Source organism: Myxocyprinus asiaticus, chromosome 44 (genome assembly GCF_019703515.2).
Source record: "Myxocyprinus asiaticus isolate MX2 ecotype Aquarium Trade chromosome 44, UBuf_Myxa_2, whole genome shotgun sequence".
Taxonomy (NCBI): domain Eukaryota; kingdom Metazoa; phylum Chordata; class Actinopteri; order Cypriniformes; family Catostomidae; genus Myxocyprinus; species Myxocyprinus asiaticus.
This window is the reverse complement of record NC_059387.1, coordinates 21,729,636-21,745,529: the sequence shown is the minus strand read 5'-3', so window position 1 is coordinate 21,745,529 and position 15,894 is coordinate 21,729,636. Positions and strand designations below refer to the sequence as shown.

The following is a 15,894-nucleotide window of genomic DNA, read 5'->3' as shown; positions in this document are numbered from 1 at the left end:
TCTCTTTCTTCCCTCATTCCCCCACCACACCTGAGGGAATCATGCGGTGGAATGAGGGGAGGAATGCATTGAGGAGAGGGAGGTGAAGAGCCGGCAGGCGAGGAGGGGTTAAAGGTGCACGCGGAGGAATTTAGGAGTGGTGTGGGGTGGACGGGGGATGCTGGCAGTGGTGGGCTGTAAAAAGACCCTGATTGATTTAGCAAATGGATTGTCACACTAACCTCCCCAAACCTCCTCCACTCTGAACTCAGCACCAACATATCCTGGGTTTCTCATTTCCCAAAGAATGGTCTCAAAAACTCTTCAGCTAGTAAAATGTCAGGCAGTACCCTGATGAAGGCTTTTAGAGTACAAAATAACATACAAATCAGATACTGATTATTTACGTGCAGGGGTGTAAAAAGTACTCAGAAATTATACTTAAGTGAAAGTACGAATACTGAGTGAAAATTGTACTCAATTAAAAGTCCAAGTATCTAGCCAAAAACATACTTGAGTGAAAGTAAAAAAGTATTCACATTAAACTGTACTTGTTTTAAAAAAGTAAAAAGTTACTTTTTTTCCTAGCTAGAATGAAATAAATAGAGATGACTGTGTGAGAGAGAATGTTCGATTGGTTTGTTAAGTCACCTTTTTACTGTCTCCGACAAATGTCGCAACCTGGTCAAAGAATCATATTACAATAACTACATTTTTGCAAAATGATTTTTATGTGGCCTGTTGTATGTAACATGGCAATTTCCTGGTGAAATGAACACTAGAGGTGCTAAAACAACAATGACATTATCCCCTTTCACTCAAATCATGAGTAAAATGGCAGATTATCAGTTCATAAACACTTATCACCCTGTTCCTCACACTGCTATTTTGTGACATATAAACACTTTTACTATAGCACATGACTCATTTGAACATTTGCATTACATAACCAACTACATTTACAAGCTTGTTCGAGTGTGATCAACTTGCACGGTAGCTCAACTGATAGAACGTTACATTTGTGATTGTAAAGTACGAGTCCTGAAGAGCACGCAAGTCAACACGTGAGATGAAAGTGTCAGAAGCACCACAAAATGTTGTGGCTGTCATTTCACATTGGCTTTATCTGACACTATCGGTTAGGTTTAGGGTAGGGATGTTGGTTTTGTTGATTTAAATCTTGATAGAAGATTAACCTTAAAAACCTCATCTGTTTGAGAGAAACTGTCACTCACTTTTAGTGCCACACATTGGACATTTCACTTTGGAACTGCCCCGAGACGTGTAATGAACCACATAAGTTTATTTTGCAAAAACGTTGCCACAGTCACGCAATGTTTGTTGCATTGGAGAAGGCACTCACAAATTGCGATGTCAGAGCACCCAGCCCCTTGAGACACAGAGAAAGATAAAAAAATTCAAATGAAGCTTTGAAGAAAGTTAGTAATGTTATTGGTTTTGTTAATTGTTTTCAGAGATTTGCTACCAAACCTTGCTATTGAGCAGATGGAAGAATTCAATAAAATAAATAATTAATATTTACTCAGATTCCATTATTTATATTTTTATTATCATCATCATTGCTGGTTTTATAGTTATTATTATAATTAATAGTTGCCTAACAACAACAACAATAATTCAGCAAATAGGGAGTATAAATTTATAGATATGATTTAAATATGAAGGCAAGTGTAGAAAGAAATGACATGTACACATTTAATTACAAAAGCCTTTTGTTTTTATATATATATATATATATATATATATATATATATATATATATATCTGTAGAAGTAGCAGGCGTTTAGAATAAAGCTTAGAAAAAACATAAGTGTTTCTCACTTCATGCTCATAGTTTTGAATGAATACATCACATTCAGTCAGGCGGTCACATGCGGTCTAGTCGCATACATATTTCAATGTATCCGAAGCTCAAATCAGATCCGAAATTCCAGCCTCTCCAGATGGTCAGAACTCCGGAACTCCACACAGCCACTGTGGGACACTGCATTTATAATTACTGACCTCTGTCTGATGCAGTGAAATGGAGGCTTCAGTCCAGTAAGATGAAAGAAATTTATCTGCAAAACTTTAACGAGTACTTTTCAAGTTTAAATAAAATTGTAAGGAGTAAAACGTACTATTTTTCTTTGGAAATGTAATTAAGTAAAAGTACAAGTATTCTGTTTAAATTACACTCGAGTAAGTACAAATCCCAAAAAAGAATACTTAAGTATTCACCTTATTTTTCAGCAAAACTAGGGTGTTGCCATTATCAACCTTGAATGTGGACCACTTCCGGTATCAGCCACTTCCTTCTATTTTAGTGATACAAATAACTACCTTATGCTGCTTTATATTACAGGCTGGCATTATATGTCGTCATATTATTATCATTAATTATGATTTTCATAAACTCATTAGTTTTGAACGCATATAGTTTTACCGTATATCGCATTTTGCCATAGTTTTATCACACACTGTTGCACAGGCAGAAAGAATGAGAGATAAGGCACTGACAGGACGGTCCTCTGCGCTGTCCGACACGCCTCCACAAACTCTACACAACCAGCAGAGAGCAGAAAGCCGCTGGGTAAATGCTGCTTTAACTTTCTTTGCACCAAAACTGCATCTTGTTTCATCTTGGCAAATTAATAAATGCATTTTATTCTCCGTACTTGTCAGAGAGCATTCTCTCTTTCTTAGCAGTGTATAGTAAACAGACACGCAGATCAACATTCAGCATGGCTTATGAAACATGACCTTTGGAAATAAACAAATAAAGGCATCATTGGAGGTTATGCAGGTACATATAATTGGAGGTTTTCATGGAGACAAGAAACACTGCATCGTCACGATCTCAGTAAAGTAAGAAGCAGATTTTATTACCGTCTCTTCAATACAACAACACACAGCAACAAGTGAATGATTTACTTAATCTTTTACTATAAATGCTGAAGGTAGAAAATTATCCGACATTAGGCCATCATTCTGCTGTACATCCTGTGGTTGTGTGATAGTTTATAAACTTATATCACTAAATTCTGGTATTATTATCCTTCTGTTTATTTACATTGCGGTCAATAACAGCGGATCTTTTACACATTCGCCAGAAATGCAGCTGCTGCTTACTTCTCAAGTGCTTTTCTCAACTTATTCATCACTCTTCAGTTCCAGTGAGATTTCATGAAGAACCTATTTTAATTCTTAGCTCACAGATCTTTTAGCTCCGTTTCGCCTGTTGTACATAACTTAGAAACTTTTCAGATGCCAAGGAATATAACTAAACTCTGGAGAACAATGGAGCGATTTGATTTGTTAGAGTGATGAACAGTTGGGGAGGTATTTGATTAAGTTAGGGTTTTTTTCAGGACAGCGCTGTGCAATTTTCCCTCTGTCTTGCAGAAAATATTCCCCCTCACAGAATGACATGCATACGCAGACTCACTTAGGTGGAGTTATTCCATTTTATTGCAATCCAAACTGCTTTTCCTTGCCTGAAACTCAAGAGAACAGTCACCTTTGACCTCATTTTAGCCCGGGCTGACTTGGGCTCAAGGAAACTAGACATTCTGTCTCTGTTTTCCAGAGCTATTGGGTGTCTGCCCATATGATATCCAAGAAAAGTCCTAAGCATATGCACTCTAAAGCTTCTCCTGTTTCTTGAACAGAATACAAAGAGGCATTCAACTTTGGGACTCTCAAAACCGAGCCTTCGAAGTTTGAGATGTCCAATGTGTGTTTTTTTTTTGTTTTTTTTGTATATCCTTTCTTTGGCTATTTAAAGGGATAGTTCACCGATAAAAATACTTTCTTGTTGGGTGCCTGAACTTGGTATGGATTTTTTTTCGTCCTGTGTAACACAAAAGGAGAAGTTGAGCAGAATGTATGGGCTGCTCTTTTACATAGATTGGTCATCAAGCTCCAAAAAGTTCCAAAAAATCATGCTATATTTTAAGTCTTCTACAGCCATTGTGAGGAACAGACCGTAATGTAAGGCTATATGTTGGAGAAACTGTATTTGTATTATATTTCTCATGTTTTTATGTGTATTGGTCTAGAGCTGCGTGATTTTGAGCCAGATGACCAGCAGGAAATTGAAGTAGATGAAGGGAACACAGCAGTGATTGAGTGCCATCTTCCTGAGAGTCAACCTAAAGCTCAAGTCCGCTACAGTGTCAAGCAGGAATGGCTAGAGACATCTAAAGGTAATTCTTAAACTTAAAAGTCAACCAATTTTGTATCTCTCTCCCCCCCCCAATTCCTAAATACCCCTGAACCCATTTGCTGTCTCCCTCACATGTATCCATTTACTTTTATCGCTCCAGATTTATGGCTGTTTTTTCTCTCTCTTTGCTAATACTGGTGCTCTAAATACTGTTTTATTTGAGCCATCATTGTATCTCTTTCAAGCAACATCATTTGAATTCAAATACTTCTTCCCTTAATTTAATTCTGTCATTTCAAAAAGCACACTTGCTGGTTCTGGTATTTGGGTGTTTGACAGCTCTTGTCTTGTTGAGAGTCATCAAGTGTTCAGTGTTGTCTGGTCTTGTCCACTCTACAAGGTGCCGCCTGTTCACAGGATTATCTTTGTTGCAATTTTTCCATCTCTGTCTTCAAATGATCAGTTTAATGATGGTGTAGATAACAGCTCAGATTTCAGGAAATGACCACAAGAAGCTTTTGTTGACAAACCTGTTGTCTGAATAGCTGTAATCCAGATGCTAATCAGTGGTTCCCTGATTGTGTTGTAGGGAACTACCTGATCATGCCTTCAGGAAACCTTCAGATAGCCAATGCAACACGGGAGGATGAGGGTCCTTATAAATGTGCTGCCTACAACCCTGTCACGCAGGAAGTAAAAACCTCCACTTCAACAGATCGTCTGCGGATACGACGTAAGTGCACACAAAGCATGTACAATTGTAATTTACAATGTGAACCCGTTGTGTCAGTTGCTCTGTACCCACAGAAGCAGCATTCAAAGACATCTGCACACTCATAACCGAAATTATGCTGCCTCCTTGGATACCTTGTTTTTGTGTTCTTCATGGAGAAAGCAATCCCATAATAAAGTTTCCGAGCACAGTGAAAAAATTAATCTGAGATGGTGAACATACAATAAAGCAAGAGAAATATTGGTTTAAAATATATTTGTATTGCATTCAATACATAAAAATGAATTATTTTACCCAATATTTATGTGTATTTTTACCCTTATTAAAGTAAAACCATGTTAGCTTAGCAACATGCTAACATCAATCTCTGTAGAAATCAATTGCTAGTCAAGTCTTCCATGCGGTGCACTATTTTTATTGTGTGTGGATTTGGTGCACTATTTTTATTGTGTGGATTTGCTGCCTACTGTATGCAGTGGGGCAGCTCACTAGGTTTTGCTTGTGTTTGATTTAATATTGAATTTGTTTTTCCCTGTCTAGGTTCGACATCTGAGGCTGCACGGATCATCTATCCACCTGCATCTCGGTCCATTATGGTGAACAAAGGCCAACGACTTGTCCTTGAGTGTGTGGCCAGTGGCATTCCCACTCCACAGGTCACATGGGCTAAAGATGGCCTGGACTTGGAAAATCATAACAACACCCGCTTCCTGCTTAGCAACCTGTTGATTGACATGGCGAGTGAAAGCGACTCGGGCACATACGTGTGTCATGCCGACAATGGCATCGGCTCTGCTAGCTCTGCAAACGTGCTTTACGACGTGCAGGTGTTTGGTGAGTATGAACGCTTTAAGAGTGATAAATATACTGGGATTTGAAAAGCTGGAACCAGGGCAGTGATGGAACATTTTATGTGTGAGGTGGCATAATTTCAATTTCCAGTCATTTGATGGCTACATTTAAGGTAATAAGCATGTATCAGAACCAGAGGGCTTAGAGAATACAGTTGAATGCTGCTAATAAGAATCCAAAATAAACCCACAGTACATTTACAGAGCAGAATGAGTATGTATGTGCGTAGGATAGAGTTTCTGAGACATTGATGAGGTTGTTTTTTTGGGCTCGTCTCACAGCAGCTGTGATTAATTAAGACACTCTTGCTGCTGCTCTAATGAGCTCGAGCTGATTCACTAGCAGCCAACCATCAAATTTTGGGAGAGAGAGAAACCAGTCTGTCCCAGATTCCTCTGTGGCAGCAGGCCTTCACATACAGCACTCATGGAGACGCATTAATGCACCCATGCTTTGTGCTACAAGTTTTAACCATGAGCATCCATGTTGATTTGTGCTATTCAGCATTTGTATCACCCACTGCTACTTGAAGTGGGGGAGACCAGGCCAAATGTAAGAGGCAGCAATTTTAACAGTGAATTTCTTCAATTGCAAATAATCTGTGTAAAATCTTCTAGTAGTGCGATTGTTTCACTTTGTGACATATTTTCAACAAAAAATTGATGCATTTAAATTCAAATGATCTTTGAATTAAAAAACTGAATCTGAAACATATGAAATTAACATTATTTAATTAAAGTAAAGACTAGTTAAAGAAAATTTGAAAGGATTCGTTCACCCAAAAATGAAATTTCTCTCATCAGTGACTAAGTTTACATGGACACCAGAAAGCGGCTTATTGTGAGAAATCGTGTTATTGCAAGAAAACAGCATTCCGGTTTACATGCACTGTATAAGCGGCATACTCTTTACTGCCATATACGTCAGTAAGCGACTTTCTCCACAGCAACGTAATTTTCCCATGATGCTTGTGTAAATAACCAGCATGGGATTCGAGGAAGACTTTTCTATTTTAATCTCTGTTGCTTTGCTTTATTTCCAGCTATTCCAGAGTTGTTGCTGTGTTTGTTTCCTTCACTTTCTATCCCAACCTGCAGCAGAATTGCACTGCAGTAATTTCCCTCTTGCGTAAAACTCAGTGATTTCCCCAATGTATATACACGAATGTGAGGGACAGTCAATATTTTACATTGGTTTGTATAAATGGGTATAGTTTATAGTGTATGTGGTTTTCTCACTGTACTCCCAGTAATGTTGAATTCTTTCCGCTGTGTTAAAATGTTGTTGGCCTCCATCCTATGACATTTGTTATCCCAGTCTGTTCCACGCACGCTCACTCTTCAAACACCCATCAGAACGGCGCTTATGCGTTTACATGGCCACAATAAGCCACGTTCTTCAAGGGAAACCTAGCTGTGTTAAACTGCTTTCTCTTAATCCCTTAAACGGTGTAAGAAAATCAGCTTTCTAGTTTACATGATGTTTCAGAATGCTGCTTTCTGCTAAAACCCTGGAATAAACTGTTTTAGGTCCATGTAAATGTGGTCATTTACTCACCCTCATGCCATCACAGATGTGTATGACTTTCTTTGTGCTACAGAACATAAATTAAGATTTTTAGAAGAATATCTCAGCTCAGTCAGTCCATACAATGCAAGTGAATGGTGGCCAGAACTCTGAAGGTCCAAATATCACAAAGTCATCATAAAATGTATAAATGTGATTTAATGTCTTCTGAAGCAATCCAATTGGTTTTGGATGAGAACAAAAAAAAATGTCACTCCTTTTTCACTGTACATCTTGCCATTGCAGTCTCTATGATTCGATCATCGTTTCAAGCTTGATTACACTTCCTAGTGCTTGATGCATGTGCAGAGCGCTAGATGTTGCTAGGAAGTGTAATCAAGCTTGAAATCACGATCATCAAAGAGACTGCTTTCAAGATTTTTAGTGAGAAAGGAATTACATTTTGGTCTGTTCTCACCCAAAACCAACTGGATCACTTCAGAAGACATGGATTTTTCCACTGGAGTCGTATGGATTAATTTTATGATGCATTTATGTGATATTTGGACCTTCAGAATTTGGCCCCTATTCAATTGCATTGTATGGACCTGCTGAGCTGAGATATTCTTCTATAAATCTTTGTTTGTGTTCTGCTGAAGAAAGCAAGTCATACATGTCTGGGATAACATGAGTAAATAATGAGAGAATTTTCTTTTTTGGGTGAACTATCCTTTTAACTTTAGATCATTGATAATGTATGTCCCACTTACACTTTTGCTTTACACACATTATTCCTGACAGCTAAAATAATTATATTATTATATATTACATTATATAACAATTAAAAACTATTCAGTAAAGTAGCAAAGCAATTACCGGTATATTATTACTTTGATTTGCGCTCATTTGATTCAGTGGGTTTAGATAATTTATTTTTCAAGTGTATTGAGGGCGATTGCAATACTATGACTTCTTATATTAAATCAATAATATGATTTAAATCTTTCTTATAAGTCTATTAATGTTACCATAACTTCTGGCACATATTTGTTTCATATACCAAAAGATGGCAAGTCGATTTGTAGTAGTCTGTGTTATGAATGCAAATGTTGAAAATGTTGCAATTGGCCCCCTATACAAAAACACCTTTACAACCGCATGTTTTGACATTCACTTGTCTAAAGTTCTCTTGTTTTGTCTTTCAGAGCCTCCCCAGGTGCGTGTCAAGCTGCAGCAACAAGACGTTTCCCGGGGCGACACAGTGCGATTCAGCTGTCAGGTGAAGGGCAAACCCCCACCAGTAGTGGTGTGGCTCCACAATGCTCAGCCCTTGAGGCCGTCACCACGGCATCGGATGTCCTCGCAGGTGCTGCGCATACTCAATGTCGGGCCGCAGGACGATGGCGTGTATCAGTGCATGGCAGAGAATGGTGTGGGCAGTTCTCAGGCAACTACAAGACTTCTCACTGTCCCAAAAGGTATGTAACACATTAGACAATGTGTGCCATTTATATGCCATTTTATGATGGTGTAGTCTCACATAGCCCATTTATGTAAGAAATCGGTTTCGCAGGACAGTTTTTCAGATTATACAGTTTAGCGGACATTATACAGAAATATATGACTGTAGAATGCAGTGATTGACCAGTCAGAATCAGATATTCCAGAGAGCTGTGTAGGTTTGTCACATTGTTTTCCAGTGTTTGTCTTATTTAGCATCTCAGCTGTTCAGTCGTAGTGTCACTTTTCTCATTTATTGTGCTGTGATCTTTGATTTTAGTGCCGTCACGGTCAGGTAAGCTACCCTTAATTCGACCAATGAGCCCAGATAAGGTGTTGCGGGAACAGCCACCCCTGAAGCCTGTGGCCACCAGTGTAATGCTGCCTGTCGACTGCTCTGAGGTCCGAGTCTCTCCTGCTGAAGCTCCGGTTATCATGAGTCAGCCACGCACAGTAAAGGCTGACTATTACGAACTTACCTGGGAACCCCGTCATGATGGAGGAGCACCTGTGTTGGAGTACATTATCAAATATAGAAAGGTACAGCACTGCAATTCTATCAAATGCCACCTTTATTAGTGGTGCTTGCTAAGGCAAGCTTCACTATTACTTTTGCTTGTACTTTGAGTTTGGGATTTGAACAAACCCCAAACTCTTAATTATTTAACTTTGGTGCATAACTCGTCTCGCACTGTTCGTGCCACCTCAGATTTTGCGGCTTGTCGATGAGAGGTGTAACATAACTTTCTAAGCAGACAGACAGGTGAAGGCGGAATGTAAGTTGCCTAACCTGAGCCACATCTAGGGACCAGAATGTCATAAGAGATTTGAGGTTAATCTCTTTTGACTTAGGCCAGTAAGAAACCACAAAGCAATGCCCTAGCAACCATCTCGAATGCCCTAGCAACCACATAGAAACATAGAAAAAAAACTCAAAACATCTTACCAACAGCATAACAATGCCCAGGCAACTACCTAGCATCATGACAGCAAGTTTCCATGAACAAACATCACTTAAAATCGAATATGTTCTAAGTATTACCTGGTTCTATTCACTTTATACAGTATGTGCATATATGTTTCTCATGTAATTCCTGACACTGATTCATTGGTATTTGTGCATGCTCTCCTGTATTTCCTCTTGCAGGCTGGAGAATCTCCCAGTGACTGGATCACTAGCACTATTTCAGGCTCACAGCACAAACTGACTCTGACCAAACTGCAGCCCGCCAGCCTCTATGAAGTGGAGATGGCCGCTAAGAACTGCGCTGGACTTGGGCAACCTGCGATGATGACGTTCAGAACAGGCAAATGTACACAGCCGCATGACTGCTCTAAGACTTTTCAGCATTATAATTTGTGAAGAAAATGTTTATTGTGTATATCAGTCGAATGTTCAGGCTTTTTTATGTCTAGGAAGATAGTAAATTAAGTGGCTCTTTAATTTTGGTTTGCAGGGCGAAGAGGAGGACCCATAGGGGCTCCAAAACCACCAGTGGTGCAACCTCATTTTTCGCGTGAGTATATATTTGTCTGTATGATGATAATATGGTATGTTTGCTTACTTTCAGGGTTTCCACGACTATAGAATACCTGAAAATATCAGGGAATTTTATAATTGTGACTTCCAGGCCTGGAAAAGTCATGGAAATTAATAGTCTTCTGAAAATTTTTATAGTAAATCTAAGTTTTTCTAGTTTTGCCTTGATATAAACTATTTTTAGGTTAAAAGTTGTTTTTGAATGTGATCTCTAGAAAATTATTTGTAAAAATCCTTATCCAATAATCACAAATGACTGGAAAAGTGATGAAAAATTATTTGTCAGAACAAATGGGCACCCTGGTACTGGTGCAAATAGAAATAAGAAATTCTAATTGTAAATACAGCTAAAAAAAATAATTCAAATGTAAACAGCTTTATAACAGTCACCAATAGTTGATCTGATTATTATGCTATTATGCTATTATGATTTTTTTTTTTTTTTTTCAATCTTAAAATTGAAGGATGAGATTACATTAAATGCATTACGTGTAAGTATACATGTGTGTCCAGAGTGCATGCATACACACTCTCACTGTAGGTCTTTTATTTTATTACTTTTAACAACGTTGGTTTGTTTTTATTGTCATTATAGCTCCAGAAGCTCCAGACAGGCCCACTGTCTCCATGGCCACAGAGACCTCAACCTATGTGACGTGGATCCCTCGCGGAAACCACGGATTCCCCATTCAGTCGTTCCGTGTACAGTACAAGAAACTGCGGAAAGGAGGTGGAGACTGGGATGTGGCTGTGGACAACATCCCTCCCTCACGCCTCTCAGTGGAGATCACGGGCCTGGAGAAAGGTGAGCATTATATCAGCTTTACATTAGCGATCATCTGATGTGTGCTTTTTAGTGGCCAGTTCTGAATGCAATTTAAAGATGGCAAATGATTGCTGAAATTAAATGAACACTTGTTTTATGCAACATTTACTCAAAAGTCTAAAAAAAAAAGGACTCGGGAATGGTTTAAAATGCATTGACGAGGCTGCCGATAGATTTTGGAACTAATATTTGGCTGATATATCATTCTACCAATACTTTGTTAATCAGAAGAAATTTCTAAATTACTACATTTTGTTATTATTTTCCTCCATTCACAAGCAACTGACACTTTTCTGTCCTTTTCTTTCCATTGCATTGCAGGAACATCGTACAAATTCCGAGTTTTGGCTGTTAATGTGTTGGGAGCGAGTCCCCCTAGTGCTCCCTCCAAAGCCTACACGGTAGTGGGCAGTGGCCCACCAAACCGGCGTCCCATTGACGGACCCTATATCACCTATAATGAAGCAATCAATGAGACCACAATCATCCTCAAATGGACGGTAAGCACAAGGCATTCTCACTTCCTCACAACACCTTTTAGATGGTCAAATTCAAGAAATGTGACCTGTGTGTTCTCACAAAGGGCCCCTATACAAGTATTTTGTGTTTTCTCTACAGTACACACCAGTCAATAACACCCCCATTTATGGCTTTTACATCTTCTACCGACCCACTGACAGTGACAACGACAGTGACTACAAAAAGGACATTGTTGAAGGTAAGTCATCTTATTTTTACCCTGTGATTTGTCACTTACTGAATATTTAAAAGAAAATAAATTGTAACATTGTGTCGTTCTACTTAGGTGACCGATACTGGCATTCCATAACGGATCTACAGCCTGAGACTGCCTACGACATTAAGATGCAGTGTTTTAATGAAGGAGGCGAGAGTGAGTTTGGCAATGTCGTCATCTTGGAAACTAAAGGTTTGTATCCTTTAGCTCCTATTCATGATCACAACCAACTTCTCACCTAATCTACAAAACAGAGATATCTTCTGACATTTCAGATCTTAAATGTGAATGCGTGTACTTTTAGCACGCCCACACCAGAGGACTACACCTCCAGAGACATCAACTCCCAGACTTGAACATCCTGGAAACCCAATGCCACGACCTGGTGATTTGCCTTACCTCATTGTGGGTGTGGTACTTGGAGCGTTTGTCTTCATCGTCGTGGCCTTCATCCCAATCTGTCTGTGGAGAGTTTGGGCCAAGCAAAGTGAGTTTTAGAAACTTTAACAGAAACAAGCAAAGTGACAAGATACAAAGGTCAGCAATAGAATTTTAGATCTGGGACCAAAAATCACAATAAACCCTTTCTATGATAACCATCAGTATTATAATTTCCATGGGGCCAGATAGTCATGGAAAATGCAGAAATGTCTGGGAATTTTAAAATAGTGTTTTCCAGGCCTGTGTACATTCTTGTGTAGCATAAAACATGCTCCAAACAAGCCATAGTGATGTACGATTTGTCAGTGAATCGTTCTTCACAAGTCAGTTATTTTCAATAAATTAATCAAAATGATTTATTGATCTAAAGGATTCGTTAACAAATCTGTTTACACTTATGTCTGAGAACTTTGTGACATTCTGGGTCTGAGTTTGGAATTTCTCTTTATTTCAGAACAAACATTAGACATGCGCTTCCCAGTTTTGGCAGCTGCAGTCTCTCCGTGCCAGTACACCATGGTGCCACTGCAGGGATTGGCTCTTGGTCGGCCCTGTGCGGTCGACCCTCACCTGGCACCTCCTCACACTGTCTACACTCCAAAAGTAGAATACACCCCCAATGGGAATGGGAAACACACAACACAACACCTCCCTGGAGTACACCAGGTAATCTTGAGAAAGTTGGCACTTTGATTGACTTGGTATTCAGATTTTGGTTGATTTTTTGCAAAGTTTTAACCAGGGACTAAAAACAGTCTATGACAGATTAATCCACCACACAGGAAAAAAAATTAAGTGCTTATTTTTGCTTATTTTGGAGAGGCAAGTGGCTTATTTTGGGCTTGTTTTTCCAGACCATGTTGCTTGTTTCTCTTGCGAGATCTGGCAACACTGTAATTGGTATTTAACCCACCCATTAGTGCAGAGTACTGTAATTTAAAAAAAGAACGTTATTAACCGTTCTTTTATTTTGTTCTAACTGGTAACCTTTTGGAAAGGAGGCCATGGAACTTCTGGACCGGAATGAAAAAATACAGTTTTTGCTCAGAACGAACCAAAATGAAAAACATTTAGTTTTTAGTCCCTGGTTGTAACAGAAGTACTACTTTTGTATGTATGAATGAAGATTTGAAAGTTGATAACTGTATTGATGTTCATCAAACCCTTATCTCTCATATAGGATGATGCTGACTATGAGTTGGAGTGTGACGCATTGTTGCCTCAGAAATTTTCAAATCCACAACCACATATCCACAATTACTGTAATGGGTAAGAATTTGTCTTCAAGCGGCGATTTTCGTTTTTTTTTTTACTCCACTTGAAGTCAACTCAAAATGTATATCTGCTGTTCTTAGGGTACCTGGCTGTCCTGAAGAGAAATGCTGTAAACCTGATGACTCCCCCTTGCAGGTCCTTAGCCTTTCTGATCCTGCACAGCCATCTCAGAGTTCTGACTCCTTGCAGAACAATCACTCCCTCACTGAAGCAATTCACATGGAAGATGAGGTGACTGCCGGTGAGTTATTTTATGTATTTTTAAAGAGGACAATGCCAAATGTGACTTCTCACTCAAAACTCAGAGTGAGATGAAAAGATACAATCTGTTAACAGTATTTTGAAACTAAATATTCTGTTTTTCTCTTCATAGACTTGCCCTGGTTAATGACTGTTGACGCAGGCATAAACAGGTTGCTCCAAGAAGCTGAGCGCCATGAAGTTAGAACAACTCAGAACATAAATCAGCTTGAAGAACAAGGAACACACGATCCAAAAGATGGATAAAAGATAATAAAAAAAAACATTTTTTTAAAAAAGAGAGAAAAATATTTATTTTTGTATAACAGATGCTATATTTATATATTTATGTCTTTGTATATAGTACAGTTTTTAGAATGTGTTTGTGTATATATATATATCGGTTCTTTGAGATGTTACACATATTTTGGTATGTTTGTCAGTCACCACCACATTATAATTTTCATGCTGTAAAAATGATCCTCAATTGGGACTGGAACAACCTGACACCTCAATGGCATATATTTTTAATCTGTTTAACATATAGTTTCACAGTAATAAGCTTCAGATTTCCCACTGGCAAGCATTTCTTGATGTTTGAAGTACAGCTAGTGGAAATTGTATTGCTTTCAGGGCATTGTGATGATGAACAATTCATTAAGAATGTTGTAATGGGCAGAGTGTGGGAACAATTGACTCTTTAAAACACTTTGCGTCTTAAGTATTTATAGTATGTGTACGCCTTATATGCATACATATTTTATGCACAGTATGTTAAAGCCACATACGTTTAGTGGCTTGATGGCAATGTAGATCGTACTTTGAGGTGAAAACATTGATACACACACACACAAAAAAAAAAATTGTGACTTGTTCCAAATGCTCTCTGTTAAGTTGTGTGGGTCTTGTTGGTGCAGTGTGTTACAGCTTTGTACATAGGATACTAAGATTTATCTATTTTCATTATTAACAAAAATATTAACGGATATATACAAAGGATATGCATTCTCTGTGTAGTAATATTGACTATGTGAAAGAGACCATATATTGTAGGTATTTATATTTTCAGTGGCCTGGATATGAAACATTCTTAAAATAAACACACCTACCTGCAATATGCTGATTTTTATATTCAAACTGGTTTGATGTAGTCAGCTTGTATAGTGGTACTTCACACAGTCTTTGATGGATTTTGCTTTTGGAGGCTGGTAGTTCTCCTGCATCAGTATTAGCTTCTTTCCACGGTTGAAAAAACGAAACATGAAGGAAAAATCAATTTCCACATATTCTAGAAGTGTAGCTGCTTTGGTTACATGGATTGAGCATTATTGCCTGTAAATAAAGTTAAAGAAATTATAAGCCCTGTTGTCATTCTCATTCTTTATATTTGTGCATCCAAGAAATAGCATGGTATTTGACAGCATAATATGAGTTCTAAAGTGTGGCTAATGTAGGCACTTTTGAAAGGTCATAAATCTATTGTAACATGTATTCCTTAAAGATTACCAGACTACAACGTTCTGCTCCATATTTGCATATTGGTCAGTTAACCTTGCCTTTGCTTGTGCGTGAGAACACAGTCCCACACACTTTTTCTAACAATATATGATAGTAACCCAGCACACGCACACATAACCCACAGTTTTTTTCCCCCAATCGCCTATCCAGGGCACCAACACAGGAGCCATTGAAGAGAGCTAAAAATAATAACTGATATTAAAGATTAGATCAAGTGTGAATTTTGTCCTAAATATCAAATGCTAGACCTTGCAATGTAAAAAAACCCAAATACAGACAAAACTCTGCATCTAGCTTTTTTTTTTTTTTTAAATATAAGGTTAACAGAGCTCAGCATTTGCTTTCAGAAAACTGTGGTTCATAGCTAACTGACACTAAGGAATGTTTATTGTTCAGCTATTTTGAGCTAAAATCAAACCTAATGCCAAAAGAATCTTTGAAAGGTACTGACATCTGGTGGATTTAACATGCTAAAACAAGCAATCTGGGTCAAAAACAAGCAATCAAAAAGAGCGAATACTGTAGCTGATAGTTCCTCCAAACACAATGACAGCCTAAACAAAATTCAGACAGAAAAAAA

The 15,894-nt window shown here is 38.3% G+C and overlaps 1 protein-coding gene across 1 annotated transcript in view; it reads left to right on the top strand.

Annotated features, from left to right (window-relative positions):
• boc (BOC cell adhesion associated, oncogene regulated) overlaps window positions 1-15,155 on the top strand; it is a 36,103-nt gene extending 20,948 nt beyond the window's left edge. The window contains exons 4-19 of the mRNA XM_051686886.1: window positions 4,041-4,187; window positions 4,737-4,880; window positions 5,421-5,714; window positions 8,444-8,716; window positions 9,019-9,278; window positions 9,886-10,051; window positions 10,196-10,255; window positions 10,874-11,083; window positions 11,426-11,604; window positions 11,723-11,822; window positions 11,910-12,032; window positions 12,145-12,327; window positions 12,736-12,947; window positions 13,462-13,550; window positions 13,637-13,797; window positions 13,930-15,155. Coding sequence (XP_051542846.1) covers window positions 4,041-4,187; window positions 4,737-4,880; window positions 5,421-5,714; window positions 8,444-8,716; window positions 9,019-9,278; window positions 9,886-10,051; window positions 10,196-10,255; window positions 10,874-11,083; window positions 11,426-11,604; window positions 11,723-11,822; window positions 11,910-12,032; window positions 12,145-12,327; window positions 12,736-12,947; window positions 13,462-13,550; window positions 13,637-13,797; window positions 13,930-14,063 — 2,735 coding nt within the window. The 3' untranslated portion in view covers window positions 14,064-15,155. The remainder of the gene's footprint in view (window positions 1-4,040; window positions 4,188-4,736; window positions 4,881-5,420; window positions 5,715-8,443; window positions 8,717-9,018; window positions 9,279-9,885; window positions 10,052-10,195; window positions 10,256-10,873; window positions 11,084-11,425; window positions 11,605-11,722; window positions 11,823-11,909; window positions 12,033-12,144; window positions 12,328-12,735; window positions 12,948-13,461; window positions 13,551-13,636; window positions 13,798-13,929) is intronic.
• The last annotated feature ends 739 nt before the right edge of the window (window positions 15,156-15,894 follow it).